Genomic DNA, 25,306 nt, shown 5'->3' on the forward strand with positions numbered 1-25,306 from the left:
ATGCATGATAAAAAAAGAGTTCCTCTTTGCACAATACATTTAAAATATATCTTGACAATTACAATGGGAAAAACTAACACAACACCTTTAGGGGCGCGTAGTGCCCGTGATGTAAAAATGCCTCTCGCACGCACGTTAGTGCGTGCGGAGAGGCTAGTATTGCTGAAGAGAAATGATAAATGCACTCTTTTTCTCCTTCTGCACAACTTGTTGGATCTTTTCTGTTGTTTTGTTTGATTTATTCAGCCTGATGACAAGAAATAAATAGGGTATGTCAGAGACTAAAAATGGTGTGAAAATCAGTTCTTCTATTTCCGTTATTAGAGTATTTTTGGAAATGGATAAAATGATGAATAGTGAACTACGAAAGACTTGATTCCGCTCAAGGGTACGTAAACAGTCTAACAGGGTTAGATGCAGCCTTAAATAATTGAGATAAATCTTTTGTTGGGAATTTGAATTAAGAAAAGAAATTTGGTGATTAATTTTAAAATTAAATCTTATGCTTTGGTAATTAATTTTTGGTTATAGATTGTGTGAGTGATTTATACATTTAGATAAAGAATTGTGATTAATGGTAGTAAATAAACAAGAGTTTAATTTAGCCTATCACGGATATTATATCCTGAAACAAATATTTCGGGGCGGGGCGTTACAAATGATATCAGAGCAAATGATCATACCTTATAAGATGTGATGTTATTGATGGTTATGGATGAGAATTGTGAATTGTATTGATATTACACTACTTCATAAGTTCTTTGACTAATGATGAATTTATGTGAAATGCCTATATTGTGAATCATTATGAAGTAAATTGAATTGAGTTGGAGTAGGAAATTTTAAAAATGTCATATTTTATGTATAACTTTGAATACGAGCGTTTGATTAAAGTCTCAGATTAATCTTGAATTGGATTTATGTTATGTTATGCGTTATGAAAATTTTGAACAATAAGGTGATTGTAAAATTGTGAGAAGTAGATGGGAAAAGTCTTATTATACCTGTGCAATTGAGAAATGTTGAATTGGGCGAAAAAGGCCTGTGGATGTTGAAAAGGGCGGAAACAGGCTCGTGGATGTTGAAAATGACAGAAAAGGTCGTGGATGTCGATTCTGGTGAAAAGACTCATGGAATGTGGAGGAATGGTTAAATGGGCACAAAGACCCAGTGTTTCCGGGGAGAAGCTCCATGTGTGGGCTGTGAGAATGAATTGTTGAAGTGATATAAAAAAATGTGTGATGTGTATTGGCCAAGTATATTACGATCATTTCCAGTCTACTAGTTACTAATTGGGATAAAAGAGAAAGGTGATGAAATCATTGTTTTGTCAATGATAATTATGGCTAGAAATTTTAAAATATTATGGCCAATGATAATTATGGTTGGAAATTTTAATATTTATGAAAGTTAGGATGATTTATTGAACGAGAATGAAATTATAAACTGAGGTTATGGTTGGTCCATTATAATTGGAATGGTGGAAAGACCATGAAAATTTCTTCATTTATTATTGGTGGACATGAATAAAATTATGGAATGAGATTTTGAGTTCGTTTAATATAAATGATTCCCAGTTATGTTTTATTTGTTTTTTTTTTTTTTGTTTGATGAAAAGAATTAATGGGGAAAGCTTGTAATTACAAAGTTGATTGGATTCGATATTGCGAATAGAACCAATGAAGAGCACATATTCTCATGGTTATGTGATTAATAAGGTTTAGTTTTGTTGGCCAATAGAGTTGTGATATATATATATATATATATATATATATATATATATATATTCATTCTCTTCTTTGGTTAATGAATTTTGAATGGTAAGTGCGAGTCGTTAATTTATGTGATCTGTGGCTACACTTAGAACCAATTTAAAAGAGAAACAATTAAAAGAAGGATTTAAAAGGTTTTTAAATTTACTATGGGTAATTTAGTCTATTTGCGGATATGAAGGAAATCATAAAATGAGGTTTTGATTTCGTTCAATGTTAACGGTATTGCGGATTGGTTTTAAACTCCTCATTTGTATACAATGATTGTGACTAGAAGTTCCAATGATTTTCGTTAGAATTTTTTATATTTATTTTGCCAATTAATGTGGCTGTAAATCTGAGTATATGTGTGAAAATCATGATAGTAATTCGTTGAATTATTTATTTTGAGCTTGAATAAAATCGTAAACTGAGGTTATGATTTTATTCACTATAAATAGAACGGTGGGATTAGTTCTAAATCCCTTTTCGTTATTCAATGGTTGGAAATCTCGAGGACGAGATTTATTTTAATAGGGGTCAAATGTAATACCTGAAAAATTGAAAATATATGAATATGTGGAGTAAATCGAGAATAAATAAATTTATGGTTATGGAAAATTGATTAGAGAAATTTTAGAATTTTGTTTCCGTGATTTATTATAATTTACGTTGAAAAATTTAGCGATAAGTGGAAAAGAAGAAAATGCCGTAGTTGACTAAATGTAATTTTATGAGGACATATTTTATCCTCATGTAATTTAAATTATTTCTTGATAAATATGGATAGAGCTCGGTCTTACAAGCGTGTAGGCCAAACCGTTCGACAAATGGGTTATTAACGTTCAAAGTTAAGGACATTTTGGTAATTGTCCTTCAATCTAGAAGGCTCCATATTTCTTGAGCAAAGAAATATGCCACGTGTGTGGCTATGATGAAAGGAAAAGAAGAGAAATGAGAGAGATGGACAGCTGAGATGGAAAGCGGAGGAGAGAAATGTGGTGGGGAACTGGCCAATGAGGGAGAAGTGGGCGAGGAATGGACAAATGGGAGACAGGAAAAAGGAGGGAAAGGATGGGGGGAAGAAAACACCCAATTCGGATCCCATTTCTGACCCGTGTGACCGACTCGTTTTATCCATTTTTTCAGACGGATTTCTCACCGTTTCTCCGGTGAAGCAAGGCAATCCACCACATGCATACATCTCGGCGACCTTCTAGCTTGTATCTCCACCCATATTTGATGGGTTTTGGTTCTCGTTTCACTAAGATCGAGCTTGTTGGGTTTCCGATGTACACGACGGTGATTCTGCCGTTCTTGCAGCTACCATCCTTGATCACCACTACCAAACTACTCCTCTTGAGACCAGGAACAAAGCCCAAACAAGTTTGGGAGTGGTGGAGCACCAGAGAAGACGAATTGAAGCACAACCAATTCTAGGGTTTCGGCTGTTTGTGGGTAATTTCAAGCGTTTTCCGGATCAGGTATGAAAAATGTTCCTCTCCTTGAGTTGTACATTCCGGCAAAATTTGATAATTTTTGGAAATAGTTAGGTTTCCTGCGAGTCGAAGCTGCCGACCGCCACCCATGACGGAGCATGGCCAATGGGCCGACGCTGTCTTTTCATACATATTTGATATTTTAAATCTATAATTGGTACCCATTTTGTGTGATTTGATTATGAAAACTAATGTTGAATATTTCCGTTATTAGAGTATTTTCGGAAATGGATAAAAAATATGAATGGTGAACTATGAAATGCTTGATCTCGCTCAAGGGTACATAGGCAGTCTAACAGGATTAGATGGAGCCTTAGATAATTGAGATAAATATTTTGTTGGGAATTTGAATTAAGAAAAGAAATTTGGTGATTAATTGTAAAATTAAATCTTATGTTTTGGTAATTAAATTTTGGTTATAGATTATGTGAGTGATTAATAAATTTAGATAAAGAATTGTGATTAATGGTAGTAAATAAATAAGAGTTTAATTTGGCATATCATGGAAATTATATCCCAAAACAAATGTTTCAGGGCGGGTGCTAAAGGTCCCACATAGAAAGGAGGACTCGAAGCTACTAATATGGGAATGCCTCAACGTCGGGATTGTACGCCTCATTCAAATGTCCTGTAAGGGTGCAAAACAAAGATGCGCGGATTGGAGTTTATAATAATAGTAAGTCAAAACCACTTTTCTTTGTACATACTAATCCCCTATTTTAGAAAACTCATATAGTAGTACGTAATAGCTCATCTGAAAACTCTAGCATGCCATAAAAATATTCATAGCTCATATAACAATTTACTTAAATAGTGGTATCATAGTCGCCCAAAGGCAAATCCATACGATACTGGGATACGCCAGTGAGGAAATATGGTAGGCCCCATCACCTGGAGGTGAAGCTATACGACACTGGGTTGTGCCATTGAAGAAAACATATATCACACCACCACTAGCCTTTACTAGTGAAGCTGTCTGACACTGGTTTCACTAGTGAAACTGGGAGTTTATCATAAAGTACCTTGATAAGCGTAAAACTGAGTCATATGGCCATAGACAGGTACATACTCGTCTTGTGTGTATGTGTTGTATAATTACCAACTAAGTAAGCCCATAAATTAAGCATGAACATATTCTTTCATACCATAGCATAAGAGTTCAATAGCTTAAACATCATATCATAAAACCATGGGAGCGTTCTAGCTTAAAGCATCACCGTAAATCATAATAAATCATAAAACGTAAAATCATTAAACCATAAACATCTCGTAAAATGTAAATTCAATAAATCATAAATGTTTCATAAAACGTAAACTTATGAAATCAAGCTTTTCTCATATGAGGGTGAACTACGAATGGCTTGATTCTATCTAAGGGTACGTAGGCACTCTAACACAAAGGTTAGATGCAGCCATAAAGTAAACAAAAAGTTACTACGCTAGTGGATCTTGAGTTGTGTTTTGTTCATGCCTCGGAGGCGAGGCATGATAAATGTAGAGGTACATGGTGACGCCACATGTCAATCCTGGATGTATCTCGGAATGGGGGGCGTGACAAAAATTGTTAGGAAGATCCCTTAAACGAATATTTTTCATTCCTGGAATCCAATCTATTACCTTGTCTGGAAATCCATTTGTGAAACAACTCTCATCTGCAAAACTAGCAGCCATATTATGATACTTTTTTTTTTTTTTTTTTTTATAATCCTTTCTGTAGAAAGGAAGAAGTTTTATTATAAAAGTTAATTACAAGACAAACGTCCACAAACAAATATTAACAAGACAAAAAGTGGCCACCTAAACTATCTTATAAAAGCCCAACCCAAAGCCCAAATTTTAATATAGAGCTCCTGAACGTAGAGACGAACCAATACCGATTTCCCAATCAACCAAAACCGATTTCCCAAATTGACACCACAACTCCCACCAAACAGCACCGTAGAGATGAAGTGAAGTGATACTCTGTCTCTCAACCATGAACGCCGCACCGGTCTTGGCCATAATATGCTTTAGCCATATTATGATACTTTAGTATTATTGCTGCTCACGATGAATGTTTATAAAGTGTACATTTTATAGGTTATGACGATGAGTTCTACAAAGAATTCCTTGCACCAGAATTTTGGCATACTATTTAGAATAAATTAATAATTACGGATTGCAATAAATAAAAACAAGTTAACAACTAACAAGGTGAAAGCCGTTGAGGAGAGAAATTTGAGCATGGTAGTTTGATCAATTCAATATTTTATCACTTTCATAGAAGGTGGAAAGTGTGTGTCGGAAGTTATACCTACGTAGAGTCAAATGATACTCAAATACTATAAGACTCGTTCTTTTCAAAAACTGTAACTGACCATCCAATTAATCAGACTGTCTTACTCAAATTTCTCACATCTGAGTATAAGTACTTTAAAATAAAGATTTCAAAACGGACTTTTATTTCTTCAACTTTTTATTTTTCATTACAACCATTCAAAATGTACAATAAAAAACAGGCCCTTGGCCTGCCAATCAAACCCAAGCTTTCAACACAAGTGAAAGAGTGTCAAACACAGAACTGCCTAAGGCCCCGTTTGGGATTGAGGTGATTTTAAAAAAAGCCACTGTGAAAAAAAGCTGAGGGTCATTTTTGTGTTTGGTAAACTGAAAAAAAAGGGCTTATTTTGGAAGCTGCTGTGAGAATAAGCTGAAAATCAAAGGAAAAGCTGAAGCTGCTATTTGCTGCTTTGAAAAAAAGCCAGTTTTTTCAAAGCACACGGAGCTACAGTGCTCCTTTAATGAAAAGACACACTATCATCCTACTTTTTTTTCCAAAAGCACTTTCACAAAAAAGTTTACCAAACACTCTACTGGCTTTATTTCACAGCCGCTTATTCTCACAGCACAGCCGCTTATTCTCACAGCAGCTTTTTTTCAAAGCACAGCAATACCAAACCAGCCCTAAGTCAAATCCATTTCGGCCTAGCAGGCTGCTAAAGCATAAACAAACCTTTGGACCAAGTCCCCATAATTCTACCCTAAGATGTTTTGCGTTTCCCTTCATTTGTGGAGGACCGTCACCCTCACTAGTTATGCCTCAATTCTTAGTGTGGTTTCTTGTTTTCAAAAGAATGACGACCACGAACAATTTTTTGAAGAAAAGTTATTATCAAAAAATGGTTCCAAACTATTTCAATAATTTAGAGGAGAAGAGAATTTTGAATCCAAAATGCATGTGTAAAAACCTAACATCTTATCTCCTAGGATATTAAACTAAATACATGATCATGGGACCTAACAATTTTTATGTTACTCATAATTTTACAGGCTTGGAAGCTTTTGCCCATGTCTCCCCTATTTTCAATACATTTTAGGACTGCATTTGTAGATTAGCTCAGTAGATTATAATTGCACAAGCCAAAAGAGTGAGGGTAAGTATTGAATCATAATTAAGTTGTCGTTTGGGTTAGCCCAATGGTGAAGTTGAGTGAGACGTGAACGTTTCGCTAATTAATCACATTCGACTTCGACATATGATGCAAATTAAGCATTTTCCATCATTTCATTGTTGTCACAAACCCTAGTGATCTACCTAAGATCACATATCTTGATCAAATGTCAAAATATGACTTAAACAACCTCTAATTAGATCCTTAAACCCCCAATTAAGATAGCTATAGTACGTACTTTCAAGTATTGCTTCAACACGTGAGATTTTCGATTGATTAACTAGTTTGGCATAGTCATATACATTCAACTTTGACCTAATCTTGTCACACTCAAACCTAATTAATTATCGTCTAATCATACAATCCTAAATATTTTCTGGTAACATGATAGCGCCCAAATATTGGAGTTAGATACAATCCAAATTTAGCAAGCAACAAATTATAGCTAGGAAGTTGAGATCCAGCAATAGCAATAAAGCATGGCATGTGCATAAATGGTGTGACACATTTATATATGACATATGTAACAAAAGTGCACCACCTGCTTTGAAAATACTCCGAAGTTTACTACATGTAGAGGAAATATCACATTTTCCACATAAACTAAACACACATATCTGTCGTCCCCTACAAGGTCCTTTAGGGCTTGTAATATGAGCCTCATATCTCATCTGCTTTACAAAACCAGTAAAAAACCAAGCAAAGCCGCAACATCTCATTGGACTTGCAACTCCCATTTGCACATGATTGCCTTTGGCTATCATGCATTTGAATTGAAAGGGAAACGAATTTAAGCACGTGCCATTTGAGGGACAATTTCCTCGTGCCTTAATTGAATGAAAACAACTTTTCGTTTGAGAAGGGAGGAGTGACTTGTGAGTTGTGACTAGCTAGATGAGTTAAAGTGAAAATAAATGGTAATTGCATGCATGTGGGCCGCAGTGCATGCGTTATGTTGCATAACAATTAACAAGGACGTTTGTGGAACAAGTCTCATTATGTTCCTTATTTCTCCTCTCAATTTACCAAGACTCATTTCTTACGATATATGAAATTTTGATGACTGATTTATAGTACTTACAAGTATTTAGTATTATTATTGTTATTTGACAGTCAGATATGTTATGTAAATTTCATTACAACAAATTTGATTGTCAAAATAATAATAGTATATAAGAAATGTAGCAAAATTTCAAATTTTAATTAAGTTCAAATATTAGCAACCACTCGCAAATCATTCGTATAATTAATCTACGGATGGCTTTGCATCGAGGGCTATGAAAACTTGAGAGGAAAAAAGTGAGCTTTAGATGTGGGAAAAAGTGGGTTTGGGATAAATTTATGATGGGAAGGGGTGGGTACATTATGCTAGACTAGAGTGCATTGTCTAAGCTTGACCATGCATTTCGTGAATTGTGAATTTGTGATATGCCTCTCTTTTATGTTTGTTTATATTTCATATTTAAGAGTATTATTTTAGTAGTCAATGTTTATACAATACCATATGGTGTGTTTTATTGTGTTTTTTAATTTTTTTTTTTACTCATACAAAATCATGAAATTAGATTATTATATTTTTGTTATTTTAATAACAAAAAAAAATATTTCCATGAAATGTTACGAACTTCGTAAACCTAATGGAGCTCTCATATACAAAAAATCGTTTTGAAGATCTCTCGTGTACAAGTCAAGAGAAATATCACTAGACCGTAATACTAACGACACTAATTTGCAAACAAATGGATTTTCCTGTTTTGAATGGCTAACTATTTTGAAAACGCAGGATCTTCAAGCCCATCATTACAATTTACCTGACCCCTTACATACATCCAAACAAGGAAGTTATTAGGAACTCTAGACTCCCCTCATCACTAATCCATTCACTTCCTACTCCCATCATTAAGAAATCCCTTGGAACAACTAAATTCTCCATCCAAACAGACCCTTGGTGTTTTCGGGTTTGAGAGAAACACATATCAAAAGATATTTTTGTTGATTGTGATAAATTTGTTTCTATAAAGACATGTGTTAAATATGATTAAACCACATCAAAAGTACAGATAAAATTTTCATTTAAAATTGTGACATCCAATTCACGACCGCATAAATAAAAGAGATGATGATGGGTGATAATTCAAGTAAAAAAATATCTCAATTTTGAGCATTTGTCTCCATCTAACTTGCAAGTAAATAGGGTTACGAGTCAATTGCATTTCCATTTTTGGAATCCAGTTTGAAAGGAGAAAGGGCCACTACCTACACCAAACGTCAAGAAATAGATATTTAGAAAAGAGTAATGCTAGGGAGATTAAATTTGCAAATAAAATTTTGTAAACTAAGTGATATGGAAGTTGATGGTTGGATTATTTCTTAAGCGTTGATAAACGTGCTCATTTCTTATTGATGACACATAATTTAATTTGTAAATTTTATTTACAAGTTTAAGTTCTCCAACATTATTATTTAGCAAAAGTGAAAGTGTGAGAAAGAGTGAGAAAGAATATTAGAGAGAGAAAAGAGAGTGAAGGAATTTCTCACGTGGCCAGATACCTGGCCATTATTTGGGGCACGTTTTTTATGCTTTCTCTTCAAAAACACTCTCCTCCCTTCGTCGACCACAGTTCTCTATCTCCCTCTATTTTGTAGCTTTACATTACATTCGTATATGATTTGATTTAATCTTGGATGAAATAGTTGTCTCTCCACTTACCTTCTCTGTTGGCTATCGGCAACGAAGCGCAGCTCGTACGTTCACCTTCCTTCGATGGCCACTTCTGCACCACCATTAGATTCTCAGAAAACTCCAACGTAAGTTCATCAATGTTTTCATGCACCAAATGATATGATATTTTTCCGCATTCAAAACCACATATGTGATTGTTAACCGTACGTTGATGTATGAAATTCACGTACATTAATAGCTTAAAAGTGGGGATAATTTCGTGGCGTGTGTGTGAACGATTTAGAGAACAAAGCCCTTTCGTTTCCCTCTTTTAATATATCATGCCAAGAGATTGAAACGACCAAACAAATGGTTTTGTGAGTTTGCTTGTTCTCATGATCTTTACATTTTACTTTGATAAATTTTGGAACCGAACGCTTGATATCTTTCTGCTTCTCTTAGGGATGAGTCAAATCGGGGCGAACCACAGATTACCATTTTCTACAATGGACAAGTTTTTGTCTGCGACGTGACAGAACTTCAGGTAATTCCTGATATGTTAAAGCTTAGAACCATCGACGTACGAATCGTGTTAAGAATTTTTGTAAAACAAGAGCAAATTAAACAATAACAACAACAAAGCTTTTTTCTGCTAAGTGAGATCGGCTAATTGAAAGCAAATGAAACACAGTTCTCAATTTTAATTGAAAGCAAAACCCCTTCAAAGTCTGTTTAGTTGCTAGCTAGTAGCTAATGATTAGTTTTGATCTGGTGTAGGCTAGGGCTATTATTTTGTTGGCAACTAGGGAAATGCGAGGAGGAGGGACATCATCGAGGTGGTCCAGCGCAGTATTGCTTGCATTACGGTCTAAAATTTACGGGCCTCCAGGTGTGTCCATGAAGAGGTCTCTTCGAAGCTTCCTCCAAAAGAGAAAGCAAAGAAGTCAAGCAGCTTCTCCATACAACTCCACCAACAATCAGTAATTATTATGCTAGATTGCTAATGTACAAGTTTTTCTGCCACAAGTAATTTTGGCTTATTAATGGAAACAAAATTAGGTGGTTTTCTTGTCACAAGAAAATGGAAAATTAGCTTTTGATGAAAGTTGTTCAAGTTTTAGCACAACCCAAGTTCATAGCCAGGAGATATCATACTTGGGAGGTTTATTCCTCGTAATCAATACTGAATTAAAGTTATTACCAAGTGAACGGATAAGTTCATAGCACACCTCATCCCTTTTAGTGTAAATAATATCATTTGTTCAGAAAAAAAAAATTAAAAACGTTTTATGATCATTAAAAGTGCTATTAATAGCATTAGACCCTTCAATTTTTTCCAGTGTTTTTTTATGGGTAAATTTCTGTAGCACTTTAATGTGCTTCTAACAAAAGTACTTGGACTTCTAATAAATATTTTAGGACTTTGTTTGGAAATACTTTTAAAATAATTGAAAACGTTTTTAGAGAAAATGTTTTTAAATTTCAAAATCACTTTAAGTGTTTCCTAAAGAAGCAGGAAGCACATAATTGGTGCTTCTTCAGGAAGCACTTCAAGTATTTTTTACTAAAAATTGGTTTCAAAAATATTTTTACCAAAAGTACTTTTTGTTATTTTAAAAGCACTTTCAAACAAATCCTTAATGTTTATGCTTACTAAAATCACTTGTAAGGAAAGATGTTTCTTACTTAATATTCTTGAGTCGAGTGGACTCATAATCATTGACCTTACAAAATAATTACGTCAAGTGATTAAGAATATTTACTCACCATAACTTGTCTTCAATTCCCCCAATCAAGATATGAAAAGCCCAAACATGTAAATATTCAACTCTTTAATCAGACCCCCAACGTCTCAGGAACTAGTGGGTTGGTCGGTCTATAAGTTTGCGTTTCATATTGGGCTCGGCCTTCAATCATGTGTGTGTGACTCATCCTGTTTGACTACGCGAGGAGTCGAAGTACTCTCATTAGTGTGTTCCTGTCAGTATTCTGTCAGTCAGAGCCGACGACAGCTGAGATATGCATCCTGTAGCAGCAGGAGGAGGAGTTGAGGACGAAGACGACGAACGACGTCGCCAGAGTAAGCTCGAAGAAGCTCTCGAAATCAAGTCCCTCAGGCGCATAATCAGCGCCTACCTCAAGTACCCTCTCTCTCTCTCTCTCTCTCTCTCTCTCTACTACTACTACTCAAGTTTGAATTCAATGATTTGGGATTTATATCATTTGCATCAATGATTGTAAAGCTTGATCCTTTCTTTAATTTTGTTAATTTAATACCAAAAGATTTAATTTTTCTTGTAAACAATCGAAATATTTGAACTTCTGAAGAAAAAAAAAAACGGCTGCTGTGATTGTCACATATTCAGTTCGAATATCTGTTTTTTTACATTATGCTCGACTAGGTTGTGTATAAAGCGGGCTAGTCCCCGAAAATGCTCGTTAAGGTTGGGGCTTACAATTCACCCTGTGACTCACAGTCGAACGTTCTTCGCTTCCAATCGATCTATCACAGGCCACTCTGTCATTTTTTGAATTCTGGTTGTCTGATCACACTCGAAATTCTTGAACTTTACGGATCGAATTTTGTAAATTATGAACCTTTTGATTATTCTGTTGGTGTGATAGCCTATTTTATTTATTTATTTTCAGAGATATCAAATATGTGCCTGTAGTTTGAATAATGTCCCTCATTCTGAATGCAGTTACCCGGAGGCGTCAGAAGAGGACGTGAGACGATATGAAAGATCTTTCAGAATGCTTCCACCTGCCCATAAGGTATAGAAATACTAAAAGAGCTTTCATACTCTAGGAACTTGGGATACATTAACCAAATTGGTGTTTCACTATCTTTTTCGTTTCTAACAATCTCCCTCTATTTGCAGGCTCTGTTATCCCACTACCCGTTAAAGTTTCAAAGACTAAGACGGTAAATTTTCCTTGACTTGTTTCATTACATTAATTTCAAGTTTTTGGAATTTGGATAATACACCAACGACTGGCATATCTACGGTTTTAAATTGTAAAACTTGACATATTAACTCAAAAACTAACTCAAGGTTAATGTGGTGGGAATTTGCTTAATACTATTTAGTATTTTGACGTCTAATTGTGTTTCAAAATAACTGGTGGGGTGTACTTATTTATTTTTTAAACTTTCTGTAAAACATCCTAGGGACTTTCTTTCTGTTTACATGATTGGTAGAAGAGTTTCGAGATTTGTAATGGGTCAGACTTGTTGTGCAGGTGCATCTCTGTAAATTCATATTTCATTTTTAACATGCTTCAGGTTAGTTCCAACTTACTTTTTATCACTTTTTCCTTCTGAAAAAAGTAAAAATTATTCGTTTGATAATATTCTGATGACCTTTTGACATCGCGACACTTCATGACTTCTCAAAGGACTGACATTATGTGAGCGATTCCTCAAACTGGGGTAATTGGTATTAAGGTTCTTGACTTCTTTTGTCTCCCCACTTTTATATACATTGCAGGCATTTGAACCCCCACTTGATTTGAGCCAGGACATAGATGCCTGTGATGGCCCCCATCTTGAAAACGTCCCAAATAATCACAATGTTTCTGGAGTAAATAATGTTTGCTCTTCTCAGTCTACCTCCGCCAGCGAAAGATTGCATATTTCCAATTCAGATCAGGTCTGTTATGAGGAAGGGAGCAACACAGTCCACAGTTCACCAATAGTGACTGCTAAAAAGGTTTCTGCAACACTTACACGACCATGTTAGCTTTTCATTATGAGACTTAAATGTATATTTTTCTTCATAATGTCCTTCATTAGAAATTTGACCTCTGTAGATAACCACAGGAGGTAGACAATAACGGTCATCGTGAGTCCATTACCGATGGACACACTTCAGGTGTGGAATATATTAGAGAGACACATAACTGTTGTGGGAATGATTCCAATGGAGATGTATGAGTTTTTGTTTCTTTATAGCATTAATTTACAACTTATTTGAGTACGTGTCTTTCTCTTTTTATGGTTTAATTATTCAGAAAGTGGCCAAACTATTCAATTGAAAATTGTGACTTTCTTGGTGATATGCGTTTAGGTATCCTCACCCTCTCGGACATGGTTGGATCCATCGTTACAGTTACATGTTCCGTTAGTTGATGTTGATAAGGTATATTGCTTCTCTTGTGTTGGATATCTGGTGCTATGAGACTACTTGTTTTTGTTTTCCCTTTAAGTAATAAGAAATACAATCAGTAAACAATTTAGCTTAATTTATAAAAATTTCTTTTACCCTCCCTACAGGTCCGTTGTATAGTACGGAACATAGTTAGAGACTGGGCGGCAGAGGTATCTGATGATTTATTGTTGATTTCTATGATCGAGGATATCCCAGTTTTACTTAAGTTTGTAATTATATGAAATACAGGGACAGAAAGAACGTGATCAGTGCTACAAGCCTATATTAGAGGAACTTGATGCACTATTTGCTGATCGCTCTAAGAAAAGGTAATATTATTTTCTGATCTTAGTTTTATGTTTTCATATGTGTCACTGTCTTCCTATCGTTGCATCGTTTCTTAACCATTGCAATTATCAAATTACTTTTCCTTATCGAGCACGGGTTTTTTCTCAAGTAATTTTTTGTGTATGATAATGATATTTATTCGAACAGTCCTCCTGCCTGTTTGGTTCCTGGTGCTGGACTTGGGCGGCTGGCTTTGGAAATCTCGTGTTTAGGTGTGCATACATTGTTTGTTTGCTAAGAATTCCATTTTCAATATATATTCATACTCATGTATTATTTCTCATATTCTATGCAGGTTTCATAAGCCAGGGAAATGAATTTTCATACTACATGATGATATGTTCAAATTTTATTCTTAATCAGTAAGCATGTCATTACACCTCGCCTTAAATAGTCTTCAACCATCTTGCTATCACGAAAAAGGAATCCTTTTTCTGACCATGGAAGAGAGTTTTCAATGGTTGGCAATAGATTCTTTTCCGATATATTCTCTTCATTTTGTATTCTATGTTTTCTTTTCTTAGATGGTTTTGTTTGGTTACTCAGTTGTCAAACTGCTGGGGAGTGGACAATATATCCTTGGATCCACAGCAATTGCAATTCACTTTCAGAGAGTGACCAACTTCGCCCCGTTACAGTACCAGATATTCATCCGGCTAGGTACTGATGCTGCTAATTCATTTGTCTGAAGTCTTTAGTAATGCTACAAAAGCGTTTCTGACATACTATCAGTTCTCTTAGTGCTTTTAAGGTGTTTATCATCGAAATAGATAGTGGTTGAATGGATACTCTTCAATATAGCAGTGACCTAGAAAGAGATGATATGCTTATTATCTTTTTTTTTTTTTAAGGCTTATTTTTAGCTATGACACCTGTAGTCTTCACCAAATCTCACCTTAGCCCCTACATTACCACATGCACTCTTCCTCCGTGTCCCACTTCACCCTGACACATTATATTGTCTCACTTTAACACCTACACTCTTCCTCAATGTCTCACTTTACCCTATTTCGTCAAATAAGTTAAGAGAGCTGTTAATTGTGCTAACGAGACTAAATTGTCCATGCCACGTCAACACAATTAACTGCTCACTTAACTTATTTGACAGATTAGGGTAAAGTGGGACATTGATAAAGAGCGCAGGTGTTAAAATGAGACAATATAGTGTAGGAGTAAAGTGAAACAGAAAGGAATAGTACAGGTGGTAAAGTGAGACAATATAGAGTGTAGGGGTAAAGTGAGATTTGGTGAAAAGTACAGGTGTCATAGCTAGAAATAAGCCTATTTTTAAATCTGAATACTATCTTCTTTTTGTAAAAGTTTCTATTAGGATTTGTTTTCCAATAATTGTAGGTTTTCTTTCAAACAGTGCAGGGATTACTGAAGGCTTTTCTATGTGTGGTGGCGACTTTGTTGAGGTTTACAACGATCCAAACCAAGTAGGTAAGAAAATATGGGTTTCTTATATTCAAACATTGTAATTGAGGTTAATGAACAGTAGGAAATATCGTAAGAAATTTTCCATTGCATTTATCCTGTGGTAATCCATTTGTTATGTTGGTGTATGATTGGGCAAGTAGCCTCAGCATAGACAGGTGGTCTTAAATTGTTAAGGTCTTGTGTTGCTAAGCTGAGACAGCAGATAGTTGTCTGGTCTGGTATAAACATATCTGGGCGAGATATAAAATAAATCTCTTGCTTTTCCTGTTCATAGTGTTTAAATATTGAATACGATCTTTGGGAGGAGACCTAAATGAATATCTTGCCAGTCAATTTATAAAGTGTTTGTGACAAATAAATTCCAAAACGGCCGGAACCAAGCGGCCCGTAACTTTAGGGTTTAGACTTAAGGGCAAGGTGTTCTAAATAATAAGAAAAACATGTTCAAGCAGATTGACGAAACAAACTTAGATGGTTCATGCCTGTTCTCGTACAGATGGTAACATAAATTACTTTTACAAAATAACATGGTTGGATAATTTAATTTGTTTATTGTTTACAAAATAACATGACACAGAACCGAGCGCAATGGCATTCTAGGATTCATATAGCCGACCCCACTTAGTGGGAAAAGGCTTTGTTGTTGTTGTTGTTGTTGTTGTTGTATTGTTCAGAAACTACCTTCAAAAGATTTAGACTTTCATGCACTTCAGGAACGCGCATAAATAACCTCCGTAGTATTTCTCATGGAGATGTTTGTGGAATGTACAGGTGTCTGGGATGCGGTTGTGACCTGCTTCTTTATTGATACGGCACACAACATTATTGAATACATAGAAATCATATCAAGAATCCTGAAGGATGGTGGAGTAAGTTCCTCAGTCGTGATGAGTCTGATGACTTTAGTTTTTGTTCCCCCGTCTTATCAGTTTATTAATCCTTGATTGATTGGATGACAGGTTTGGATAAATTTGGGTCCCCTACTATACCACTTTGCTGATGTCTATGGGCAAGATGTAAGCTTCCTTTCAACTAAGCATTTCGTTTGCCCACATGCTCTGAGGGAGCGCTATACACTTATACCTTTTTTTTAAAAAAATTGTTTACATTGTTTTGTTTCAGGAAATGTCTGTTGAACTGAGTTTGGAGGATGTGAGGAGGGTTGCCTTGCACTACGGATTTCATTTTGAGGTAAGCTCGTTCCAATTCCGTTATGTTGCTTAAGCATCATTGGATGAACATAGCCGTATAAATTGCCTTGTCCTCAAACTGCAGAAAGAAAGCAGCATTGAGACAACCTACACTACAAATCCTAGGTCAATGATGCAGGTAAGTAATACCACCTCAAGTGGCTTTTCTTTTTCTTTCTTTTCCCCTCTTTATTCCGCTTTCGTGTAGTAATCTCTAAATTGGATCTCTGCATATGTTACTCCTCGAATGCCAGAAGTTTTAGATTTGAAACCTTTGCCGCTTTGATAATCTGAAGGTCCCTTATTCCGTGCAGAACCGATACTCCGCCGCATTTTGGACAATGAGAAAGAGATCAGCAACAATGGAGCACCAACCTCCTTTAACTAACTGAGAGACATTCTTGACGCTTAAGTTTGTTTGTTTGTTTTTAATTAATCCAGTTGATTTTTTATGATTACTCGAGGAATTAAAACTCTTAATTGTTTTAAATATTTAATTTAAACATGACAATAATATTTCTAAATTGAAAAATAGAAAATACTTCCCAGGCACCTCTTCCCCCGTCGTCTACGCACCCAAGCTCCGCCATCCCTTCACGGCATTTAGGATCACGATGATTCCCATGCAAATCTCCACTTCCCAACAAGCCAAGAAGTAAACCGCAAAATTAGGGCTCGAACTAAGCTCAAACCTAATCAGACAGAAAAAAGTGGTATAATTAGGGGCAGCCATTGATCTTGCCGCCACTTGCGAAATAATCTTGGCATGGTTCGTGTTTGCTTTTGACGGTCCCCAGGAGTTTGGCCATTTTCACCACTCTCACTATGATACCACGGTTTAGGGCACAATGTGTCTTCTAATTTTTATACCATGATATTGTGTCAATTGTGTGACAGTTACGTACATATTTAGGCATGCAGCAAAAATATATCTTTGGCATAAGTTGGAAGGGGCCAGGACAATCGGCTAGCTTAAAAAATACATCAAATATTTATTTTCTTCAATTTATAAGATTTGGCAAAAATGCCGTTATCCTTAGGACTTGGACACCAAGCAATCTCGACATCCTTCAAACCGGTCAGTTCTCTCATAGAATAATCAAATTATAGCGCGTGTAATTAGTAATAGCCTATTTCGTTGACTACGCCCTGTATGCTTAAAAACACCCCACATCGACTTTTTAAATTACAAAATTATCTTAATACGCCCCACATAAGTCGTACATAGTGTAACGATGAGCTTCAATACCTTCACCTTTGGATCCTTACCAACCTGGTTAAGGGTTAACGTTCGATAGCTCCTTTTCGAAAAGACGATAGAAACACACAGAAATTAAGGGGGGAGAGAATGTATGTAATGCGGATCCTAATAAGGTGGCTAACAGAGAGACACATAACTGAAATAGAAAATGGGGAGAAAAAGAGAGAAGTGGAACAAAAGGAGTTTTTGAGGGTTTACGTGAGACCACACTCTGTACATCATCTCTATCCCTATGCTTCCAGTTCAACAGAGCACCAAAATACAGCTCCCAAGAAGCACCAACTTGCAGACTCAGAAACTCCCCGTCCCCGTCCCCGTCCCCGTCCCAGTCCCAGTCCCAGTCCCGTCACATCCAGAATCATATTACACATTTTATGCATTGCATGACATTCATCATCAAACCGAGCACCACATGTTTTCTTCAACTTCGGAACAGTAAAAAGTTAAGCAACAAATTAAAGCGAAGCCTTCAAAATTACTTCGATGGGGATGCACGCACGAGTGTGCCACCCCCGGCACACCAGCCTGCCACATTCCCAGCAGATTCACTTTGTAAATGCATATGGACTCCGCCATAGAATTGCCGGTGAAAGATTATATTTTTCAGAAACCTTCCCAGACAACTCGCAGTCCTCCACTATCCCCTCACAGATTCAGAGTTCATTTGACCTCCGTTCCCGCCATGGCCATTAAGACCAGAAATGGGCATTGATCGATGAGCAAAATCAGACAAAAGCTTCCGTTGACGCTCATCTGTGTGAGGAAGACTAGCACGCAGAAGCTCCACAGGCATTTCACGATGTATCGCCTTGGTGGCCTCTGAACCAATAGCTTCTGTGCTTTGCTGACTCTGCGTAAATATTGATTGTACTATTGTTTCATACTTACTCAGGCAATACTTAGTGAGAAGACCGAAAAATTCATCAAAGGATGCCTGCCAAAGGGCACGGTTAGAAATGCTACAGCTCCCAGCAGCGTGAGGGTCGCTTAAGAGTACAGTTGCCCTTTCAAGAACAGATTTTAGGATAATAGTGGCCCCATCTCCAGCAGGGCTTCCAAGGGGTCGGAGCGGCGGCTGCTCTGATGAACAAACTACTGCAACAAGACAAGCACTTAACGCACGAAGATCCATACCATTTACACATGTAGAAACTCTCTTTGCAAGATTACTAGTTGTCTCAGCAGCTCCAGGATCAGAGGGTAGGCCACCGTACAAAAACCTTAAATGACGGAATACTGTCATACACACAATACGGGCAAGCTCGCTACCAGGGAAGAGAAGCTGAATAAACTTAGAAAGGAGCTTTCGCCCCTTAGGAAGAGAAACTAAACGTAGGAACACAATGTCATCCTTTGGAGCCAGCCCCGCTGAGTGGCTGCCTTTACCAAGTGGGTCAACAAGCTGAAGTGATGCAGCCAAACCCTCCAGCAGTATTTGCCGCCTTCGCCTGAGTTGAACCCCACCATCTTGGGGCTGACCATGCTGTAGCAGTCGATCAATATCATCAACATCAAGAAGGAGACAAAGGCCATCCTCAACGGCAATTCTAGCAGCAAGCATTGGTTCCTGCTCCAGAGGCTTCTCAGAGACCTGCTCGCCATCACCAGAACCAGGGGGAGGGTCAACTTCAAGGAGGGGGCGAGGCCTACGTATGGAAGCAAGGGGAATTCTCCCAAGAGCGTCGACAGAACTATGAGTATGCTGATCAGTACTATTACGGCCGCGGGAAGAGAACTCTCTAAGATGAGATGGGCAAAAAGGATGTTTTGACCGCGAGCCAGCTGCTTTTTTGGAAAGACTTGCCTGGTGGTAATAATCATCAATATAGGGGTCATTGCTGTGTGTTGCGGCATGCTGCATTTTAAGAATACTCTCTATCTCTTCAGATGTCATGTGCTTAGACCTGAACTGGATCCACCCACTCTCACTTTTCTGACTACCAGTATCAGAGCCTTGAGAAAAACGATGTTTTCCTCTTTTCGGTCTATGATTACTTGTGTCCGACAACCCATGCATTGACTTATGGGATGAAGAAGGGTGAGTACCATAAAATTGAGACTGCATTGCAGCAAAATGGGCCAAAGATGGCTGAACCGAATGGTGCAATCTCTGCTGTTGTAGCTGCTGCTGTGCTGACAATAATTGTGGGGAAAGAAGTCCATTTTGATGAGGGAGCTGTTGCTGCAACATATTGTTTCTGAGGCTGGAATGATCGCCGTGCAATACTCCAGCATGAGTAACCCAATGACTCTGTGACCTGCTATTGAAAGGAAGGCTAGGGTTGGCAAACTGAGGCATGTTCCCTCCATAATGCAACCCATGAGGTAAACCGGCCATATGAAGATTAGAGTTAGATAAAGGAGAAAGGTTTGGTGCAGAAAAAGGTAACTGGGAACCACCCGCAAGAGCAGAAAGATTCAGCTGATGTGGTGAGCCCTGCGGGGACTTGTTTCCAGGAGGAGGGAATGATGTGAATGCTGACTTGGGCGGTACAACTGGTTCACTGGAGAAGTGATGCTGGACTGGCTGCTGGTCTGGGTAAGACGATGTTCTGTACAAAGGTTTTGGCTGTTTTGATTCTGAAAATCGAGCAGAAGAAGGTTGCGGCTGTGACGACCACCTCTTTCCTTCCTGGGAAAATTCTGTATCAAACATATGCTGATCTAACCAGTTATTGAAATCTCCGTCTTGGGCCCAATCAGTAGCTGATGAACCTGAAGAAAACACCACGTTAGATAAAGCCAAAATAAAATTTAAGAAAACCGAAAATTGTACGGAGGCTATATCTATATTACATACTTCACAAATGGAAGAAATCAATCACATAAAAATATACCAAAGAGGTGATAAAAATTAGCTAGCGATAAAAGGGGAGGGTGGTATAATGACCATAAACAAAAGTTGAAGCCTTAGAACCTTAATTATCTTATAGCTAACTGCTACTGTTTTTCAGCAAGCTTACTTCTATTTTGCAACGCAAAGCAACGAAACCACCCAATCTTTTGCACATTAAATCTTGAGTATCTAGATCCTAAAAAATCAATCAATGATAAAGAAGAATGTACAAACAATTGTTAAGCACAACACGACTGTTCTAGTTTTAATACTGTTACAATGAGTGCACTCGTGTTTCAATTTGACAAATTGTTTATGGAATGCTAAAACAAATCATATATGCTTTGTGATGCATATATGCCGTTAAACAGAGGTAACAAAAGCTTTGTAATGCATATTCAACTATCTTATTTTCTTATTTTCAATGGAGGCTAATTTCCAGCAGATACTGGTTCAAAGAAACAATTCCAGAGCAAGCCTGCGTGCAACAAAAATAAGAACCACCATAACATGATGACAATGGTTGACAGTTACTCACTTTCTCGTGAAAAAGACCCTGAACCTCTGTCTCCAATAACACCTGGATGTCTTGGTCCTGTTACAACTTTGTTTAACTGTGCAAAAGAAAAACTATGTCACTACTAAGAATTAGTGAGGGCAGAATGGGCAATTAAGATGAAAATGTCAGGAAAATGCACTCCATGGACCAGAAAGATCAAGCATTCTCCAAAAGAATGAAAATTGTCACATCTAAAAACTTTTGAGCTTGAAAGACAAACATATTGATTGTTCACAAATATAACAATCAAACACGGAAATAGAAATGAAGAAACTAACATAATCTGCTTCATTCAAACCAGCACATTTACATGGTAGAACCATCACTAGTAAGTCGTAAGTACTGGCAAGTGGCAGATAAGATTCTGGATGAAAAACATAGCTCTATCGTTCCAGTCTTACTTTGTTAAAATCGAAATGACATCAGCAATTCAGCATAAAAAATAATACCTCAAGAACAAATAAAAGGATATATTCAGATACTAAAAAAAGTTCATATGAAACCAAAAAAAGAGAAGAAAAAAAAAGTTCATATATTATTTACACAAATTTATGTGTATCACTACGCAAAAACAAAGGATTGAAGTATCTCACAACTGAATGTCATGTTTCCTATGATAAGTACTGTCAACATAGTGATAAGAATTAAAAAAATTCAGGACCAAAAGGCATGCAATACTGAGATATAAATTAATAGTACTTCTAAAAGAAGAAAGTGGGCAACCGTCACTAAGATCTTTGCATGCATGACGAAAATACAAACATCAAACACAACTCAAGGATCTAGCATCAATACCACATTTGAGAAATAACAACAAAAAAATGTCATATTGGGGAATTTATACAATAAGTACAGCCGTACAACTTTCATTCCAAAACCATGTCAAACAAAAGATGTGGCCCGACAGAAATTGATTGCAGACAAACTCAACTGTTTGCAAAGTCATCAAAGTTAAGAAAGCTGACCTTTGCAAAAGTGCTTGCCAGGTCATCTATGTCAGATAAAGATCCCATACCAAGAGCCTATGCAAAAGGAAAGATTGAGGTCAGTAAACATGTTTTATATTACTGAAGGCCCTGCAACATATTTCATTAAACTAAATAGACAATGGTGAAGCTTATAACAAGGAATAAAAATAATAGGGAAAAGGTTGCACATAGCATCAGGCAAGGTGTTTGAGTACTCAGAATCAACAACAACAACAAAGCCTTTTCCCACTAAGTGGGGGTTTGAGTACTCAGAATGAATAAAGAAAAATATATGCACGCTGCTTAAGTGTAAGCGAACAATTTAGCATGTGAAACAATGCTTCAGAAAGAACAACAAATGCTGCAAATTGAACACAATAAACTATTGCACTGTTGGCCTCACGGACCATTGTAAGGTAAGCTGGGAAAAGATTAACTAACCTCATCCTTCTCAAATAAATGGTACTCATTATCAGCAGGCCCGAACAAAGGTTTTCTGCCTTCCTCGTGGTCCAAACCCCCCAACTCAACTTCGTCCACCACATTTTGACCGAAAAATTCATATTGTGATGCATCAAAGAGTTTATTCTCTGTATGGCAATAGGAAAAAAGCGTTAGGTGTCCAAAAAAGAGAGCTAATTTCAACAGTTCATAAACAAGTAAAGCAGCGAAAACGAATTATCAAGGTCATGGTACTAAGTGCTAATAGCGCAGTGCATACTAACAACAGAAAATCAAGCCATTGTTCAAAAACCGAAGAGCGAATTATATACCCCAACTACTTATTTCCATACAATTCAAAACACAATGACAACCAAATTTTCAGTCTTTCTCATAACTAGGCTTCTCAATTCAGTCAAGACGAGAACTTGACCCGAATCATATAAGCTCGAAACAGCCTTAAAGCCAAATTCAGCGAAGCTCTCTGCAGAAATTATTGAGCAACAAAAGCTTACATCCATAAACAATAATCATAAACTCCGAATTTCGACTTCAATACAATCTCCCAAACAAGATACAGAAGCAGGTCGAAAAATTAAAACCCTAACTTTTTATTTTCTGGTGAGAATGATAGGAAAAAGGAAAAAGATTAGCATGCCAATTTTCGCCTCAGATTCTTCGAACTACAAAGACATACAAACATATATGATTTTCTTTTCTTTTCCTTCAACTTTCTCAGCACCCAGACAACCTCTTAAGCAAAAGAGGAAAAAAAAAATAGATCTTGAAGGAGCAGACCCGACGAGGAACTCTCAAGCAAGTCCCTGAAATCTGTGCCATTAGATCTCTCCATATTAACAGACCGAACAAAACCACCGTCCGCGGCCCTAAAAACCCGAAGCTCCGCCGCAGAAGCAAAAACTACGTCGTATTGGTCCGGATCAGCACAAACAGCAAACCGCGCCGAGACTCGGAGGCTTCAGTAGGAGATTACGCGGTGGAGGGAAGAAAATGGGGGGATGGCAAGGGAGTGTAAATCGAAGGGAATCCGAGGGTCAAATTCGGCAAAAAGGGTTAACCCCTCTCTCTTCTGAGAGGGATATTAGAGAGAGAGAGGGGGAGGAGAGAGAGAAAGAGAGGGTTATGTGGGTTAGGTCATTTTTTCTTTGCAGCGCGAAAGGAAGAAGACGACTTTCGCATTGGCGCACGTGCCTTCCTCCAGAGAAGCGGTGGGCAAATACAGATAGAGAAGGTGCGTTGAGGTGGCGCGCTCTCATTGGTTGGCTTCCAACTGCATTTTTCACTATTAAAACTCGGATATTCGGACTCGGATGCGTAAATGGACCATTATGTCCGGGTCGACTGTTAAGATGTTTTTCCGTGTCATTGTTTAGTTGTCTGACTCGTCACATGATATTATTAATCGTTTTAAGTTATAATCGGTGGAATTGTAAAGTATTAGTTATGAGGATTTATTTGCATGTGCTTTTAAAATGATTAAGAGTGATTTTAGAGAAAATGTTTTTGGATTCCAAAAGCACTTGAAGTGCTTTCGAGAAGAAATATCAGTTATGTGCTTCTTCCAATAAGCACTTTAAGTAATTTTTCAGAATTTACTTACATTTTTACTAAAGAATATTAGTTCTAAAAACATTTTCACCAAAAGCGCTTTCAGTTATTTTAAAAACACATATTCACACTTCTTTTTACTTACCACACACCCTTCTTAATTTCAGCTGTCGGATCGAATGAATTGAAAAATAAAAGGCTAGAAATTAACAAAGAGTGTGTTAGAAGTAAATAATGAATGTATGGATATACCACCCAATATGTAATTACATTAATTTTGATCATTTGGTAAGCTTTCCTGTCACACAAGGTTGATTTTTGCTACTGAATTATATTATAATATTAAAATTAAACTCATTTATTTTTCACTCTTGATATCTTATTTGAGGGTGTGTGATCACGTGTTTCTTAGTCGTCAAGACCAAATAAACATTTCTAACAACATTGACAAAAAAAAAAACATTTCTAACAACAACAAATACATTAGTAATAGGATAGTGTTATCCAAATACTCATTTTTACTTTTTAATTTCTAGGTATCAAACCGGATGAATTGAAAAAATAATGACTAAAAATTAATAAAATTATGTTGAAAGTAAAAATAAGGGAACTTTAACGAAAAGCACCCGGTACTGTTCACTTTAACGAAAAACCACATTTTTACACTAAAAAGTCAATCCTGGTACTATTCACTTTACCCTTTATTTTGTCCTTATCATTAAAACTCAAAGTTTTCAAGCCCTTTTCATTAGTTTCCTTAAAAATAAATGTGTTTAGGATACGTAAGAATGTGACTGTCACGTATAAAAATATCTGATTTGTAGCCGACGATGGAGTTACGCGTGTTGCCGCGTGACAATGCCAACTTGGACTTATGCCTTTTTTTTATTATTGGACCTTGAGAAGGGAATGCATATCAGCATGCGGGACTCCACGGTGAGATTGGTTGACACGTCATCGTTTTAGGAGAGGATATTCTAGAGCCTAGGATTTAGAGAAGAATATAGCGAGACGGTGCGTTTTGGTTTTTATTGCTATTAGAGGTGGTGAATCAACCACATTGGGTTTTTAACGAGTACCTGTTAAGATCTGTTTAATTGGGTATCATCATAATATAACAAGATATTGGTTGTGGTAATAATTGCGTAAGTTCAAATTAAATTAAACAGATCTTAACGGGTACATGTTAACAACCCAATA

The 25,306-nt window shown here is 36.8% G+C and overlaps 3 protein-coding genes across 4 annotated transcripts; 2 read left to right on the forward strand and 1 right to left on the reverse strand.

The window, feature by feature from the left end:
* Positions 1 to 9,271: 9,271 nt before the first annotated feature.
* LOC114826968 (protein TIFY 5A-like) lies at positions 9,272 to 10,569 on the forward strand. Its single transcript, XM_029108119.2, has 3 exons — positions 9,272 to 9,489; positions 9,806 to 9,887; positions 10,121 to 10,569. The coding sequence occupies exons 1-3, from the start codon at positions 9,446 to 9,448 to the stop codon at positions 10,325 to 10,327; spliced, it is 333 nt and encodes a 110-aa protein (XP_028963952.2). The 5' UTR covers positions 9,272 to 9,445; the 3' UTR covers positions 10,328 to 10,569.
* A 672-nt stretch (positions 10,570 to 11,241) lies between these two features.
* LOC103441446 (uncharacterized) lies at positions 11,242 to 17,024 on the forward strand. 2 transcript variants are annotated; one of them, XM_008380129.4, is made up of 18 exons: positions 11,242 to 11,484; positions 12,046 to 12,118; positions 12,226 to 12,269; positions 12,587 to 12,629; positions 12,835 to 13,056; positions 13,167 to 13,274; positions 13,414 to 13,485; positions 13,620 to 13,664; positions 13,744 to 13,823; positions 13,990 to 14,054; positions 14,138 to 14,204; positions 14,389 to 14,502; positions 15,212 to 15,285; positions 16,054 to 16,151; positions 16,242 to 16,298; positions 16,405 to 16,473; positions 16,558 to 16,611; positions 16,787 to 17,024. In XM_008380129.4, exons 1-18 carry the CDS (start codon positions 11,363 to 11,365, stop codon positions 16,862 to 16,864), a joined length of 1,485 nt encoding a protein of 494 aa, XP_008378351.3. In that variant the 5' UTR covers positions 11,242 to 11,362; the 3' UTR covers positions 16,865 to 17,024. The 2 variants fall into 2 exon arrangements, with proteins under 2 accessions (XP_008378351.3, XP_008378352.3); XM_008380130.4 differs by lacking the exon at positions 13,167 to 13,274.
* Positions 17,025 to 17,847: 823 nt separating this feature from the next.
* On the reverse strand, positions 17,848 to 23,759 carry LOC103441447 (protein PAT1 homolog 1). Its single transcript, XM_029108116.2, has 5 exons — positions 23,336 to 23,759; positions 22,538 to 22,686; positions 22,094 to 22,150; positions 21,108 to 21,183; positions 17,848 to 20,448 (listed from the first exon to the last, which is right to left on the reverse strand). The coding sequence occupies exons 1-5, from the start codon at positions 23,388 to 23,390 to the stop codon at positions 18,371 to 18,373; spliced, it is 2,415 nt and encodes an 804-aa protein (XP_028963949.2). The 5' UTR covers positions 23,391 to 23,759; the 3' UTR covers positions 17,848 to 18,370.
* Positions 23,760 to 25,306: the final 1,547 nt, after the last annotated feature.

This window comes from Malus domestica, chromosome 09 (genome assembly GCF_042453785.1).
Source record: "Malus domestica chromosome 09, GDT2T_hap1".
Taxonomy (NCBI): domain Eukaryota; kingdom Viridiplantae; phylum Streptophyta; class Magnoliopsida; order Rosales; family Rosaceae; genus Malus; species Malus domestica.

What these genes read in the sequence shown, in the direction of transcription:
- LOC114826968 (XM_029108119.2), top strand. Translation starts at nt 9,446, where the DNA reads ATGGCCACTTCTGCACCACCATTAGATTCTCAGAAAACTCCAAC. An exon ending in GATTCTCAGAAAACTCCAAC is followed by an intron (nt 9,490 to 9,805) that starts GTAAGTTCATCA and finishes TGCTTCTCTTAG; the next exon opens with GGATGAGTCAAATCGGGGCG. An exon ending in GCGACGTGACAGAACTTCAG is followed by an intron (nt 9,888 to 10,120) that starts GTAATTCCTGAT and finishes GATCTGGTGTAG; the next exon opens with GCTAGGGCTATTATTTTGTT.
- LOC103441446 (XM_008380129.4), top strand. Translation starts at nt 11,363, where the DNA reads ATGCATCCTGTAGCAGCAGGAGGAGGAGTTGAGGACGAAGACGACGAA. An exon ending in TGCTTCCACCTGCCCATAAG is followed by an intron (nt 12,119 to 12,225) that starts GTATAGAAATAC and finishes CTCTATTTGCAG; the next exon opens with GCTCTGTTATCCCACTACCC. An exon ending in TCAAATTTTATTCTTAATCA is followed by an intron (nt 14,205 to 14,388) that starts GTAAGCATGTCA and finishes TTGGTTACTCAG; the next exon opens with TTGTCAAACTGCTGGGGAGT.
- LOC103441447 (XM_029108116.2), bottom strand. Translation starts at nt 23,390, where the DNA reads ATGGAGAGATCTAATGGCACAGATTTCAGGGACTTGCTTGAGAGTTCC. An exon ending in GCTTGAGAGTTCCTCGTCGG is followed by an intron (nt 22,687 to 23,335) that starts GTCTGCTCCTTC and finishes ATTGCCATACAG; the next exon opens with AGAATAAACTCTTTGATGCA. An exon ending in ATTTATTTGAGAAGGATGAG is followed by an intron (nt 22,151 to 22,537) that starts GTTAGTTAATCT and finishes CCTTTTGCATAG; the next exon opens with GCTCTTGGTATGGGATCTTT.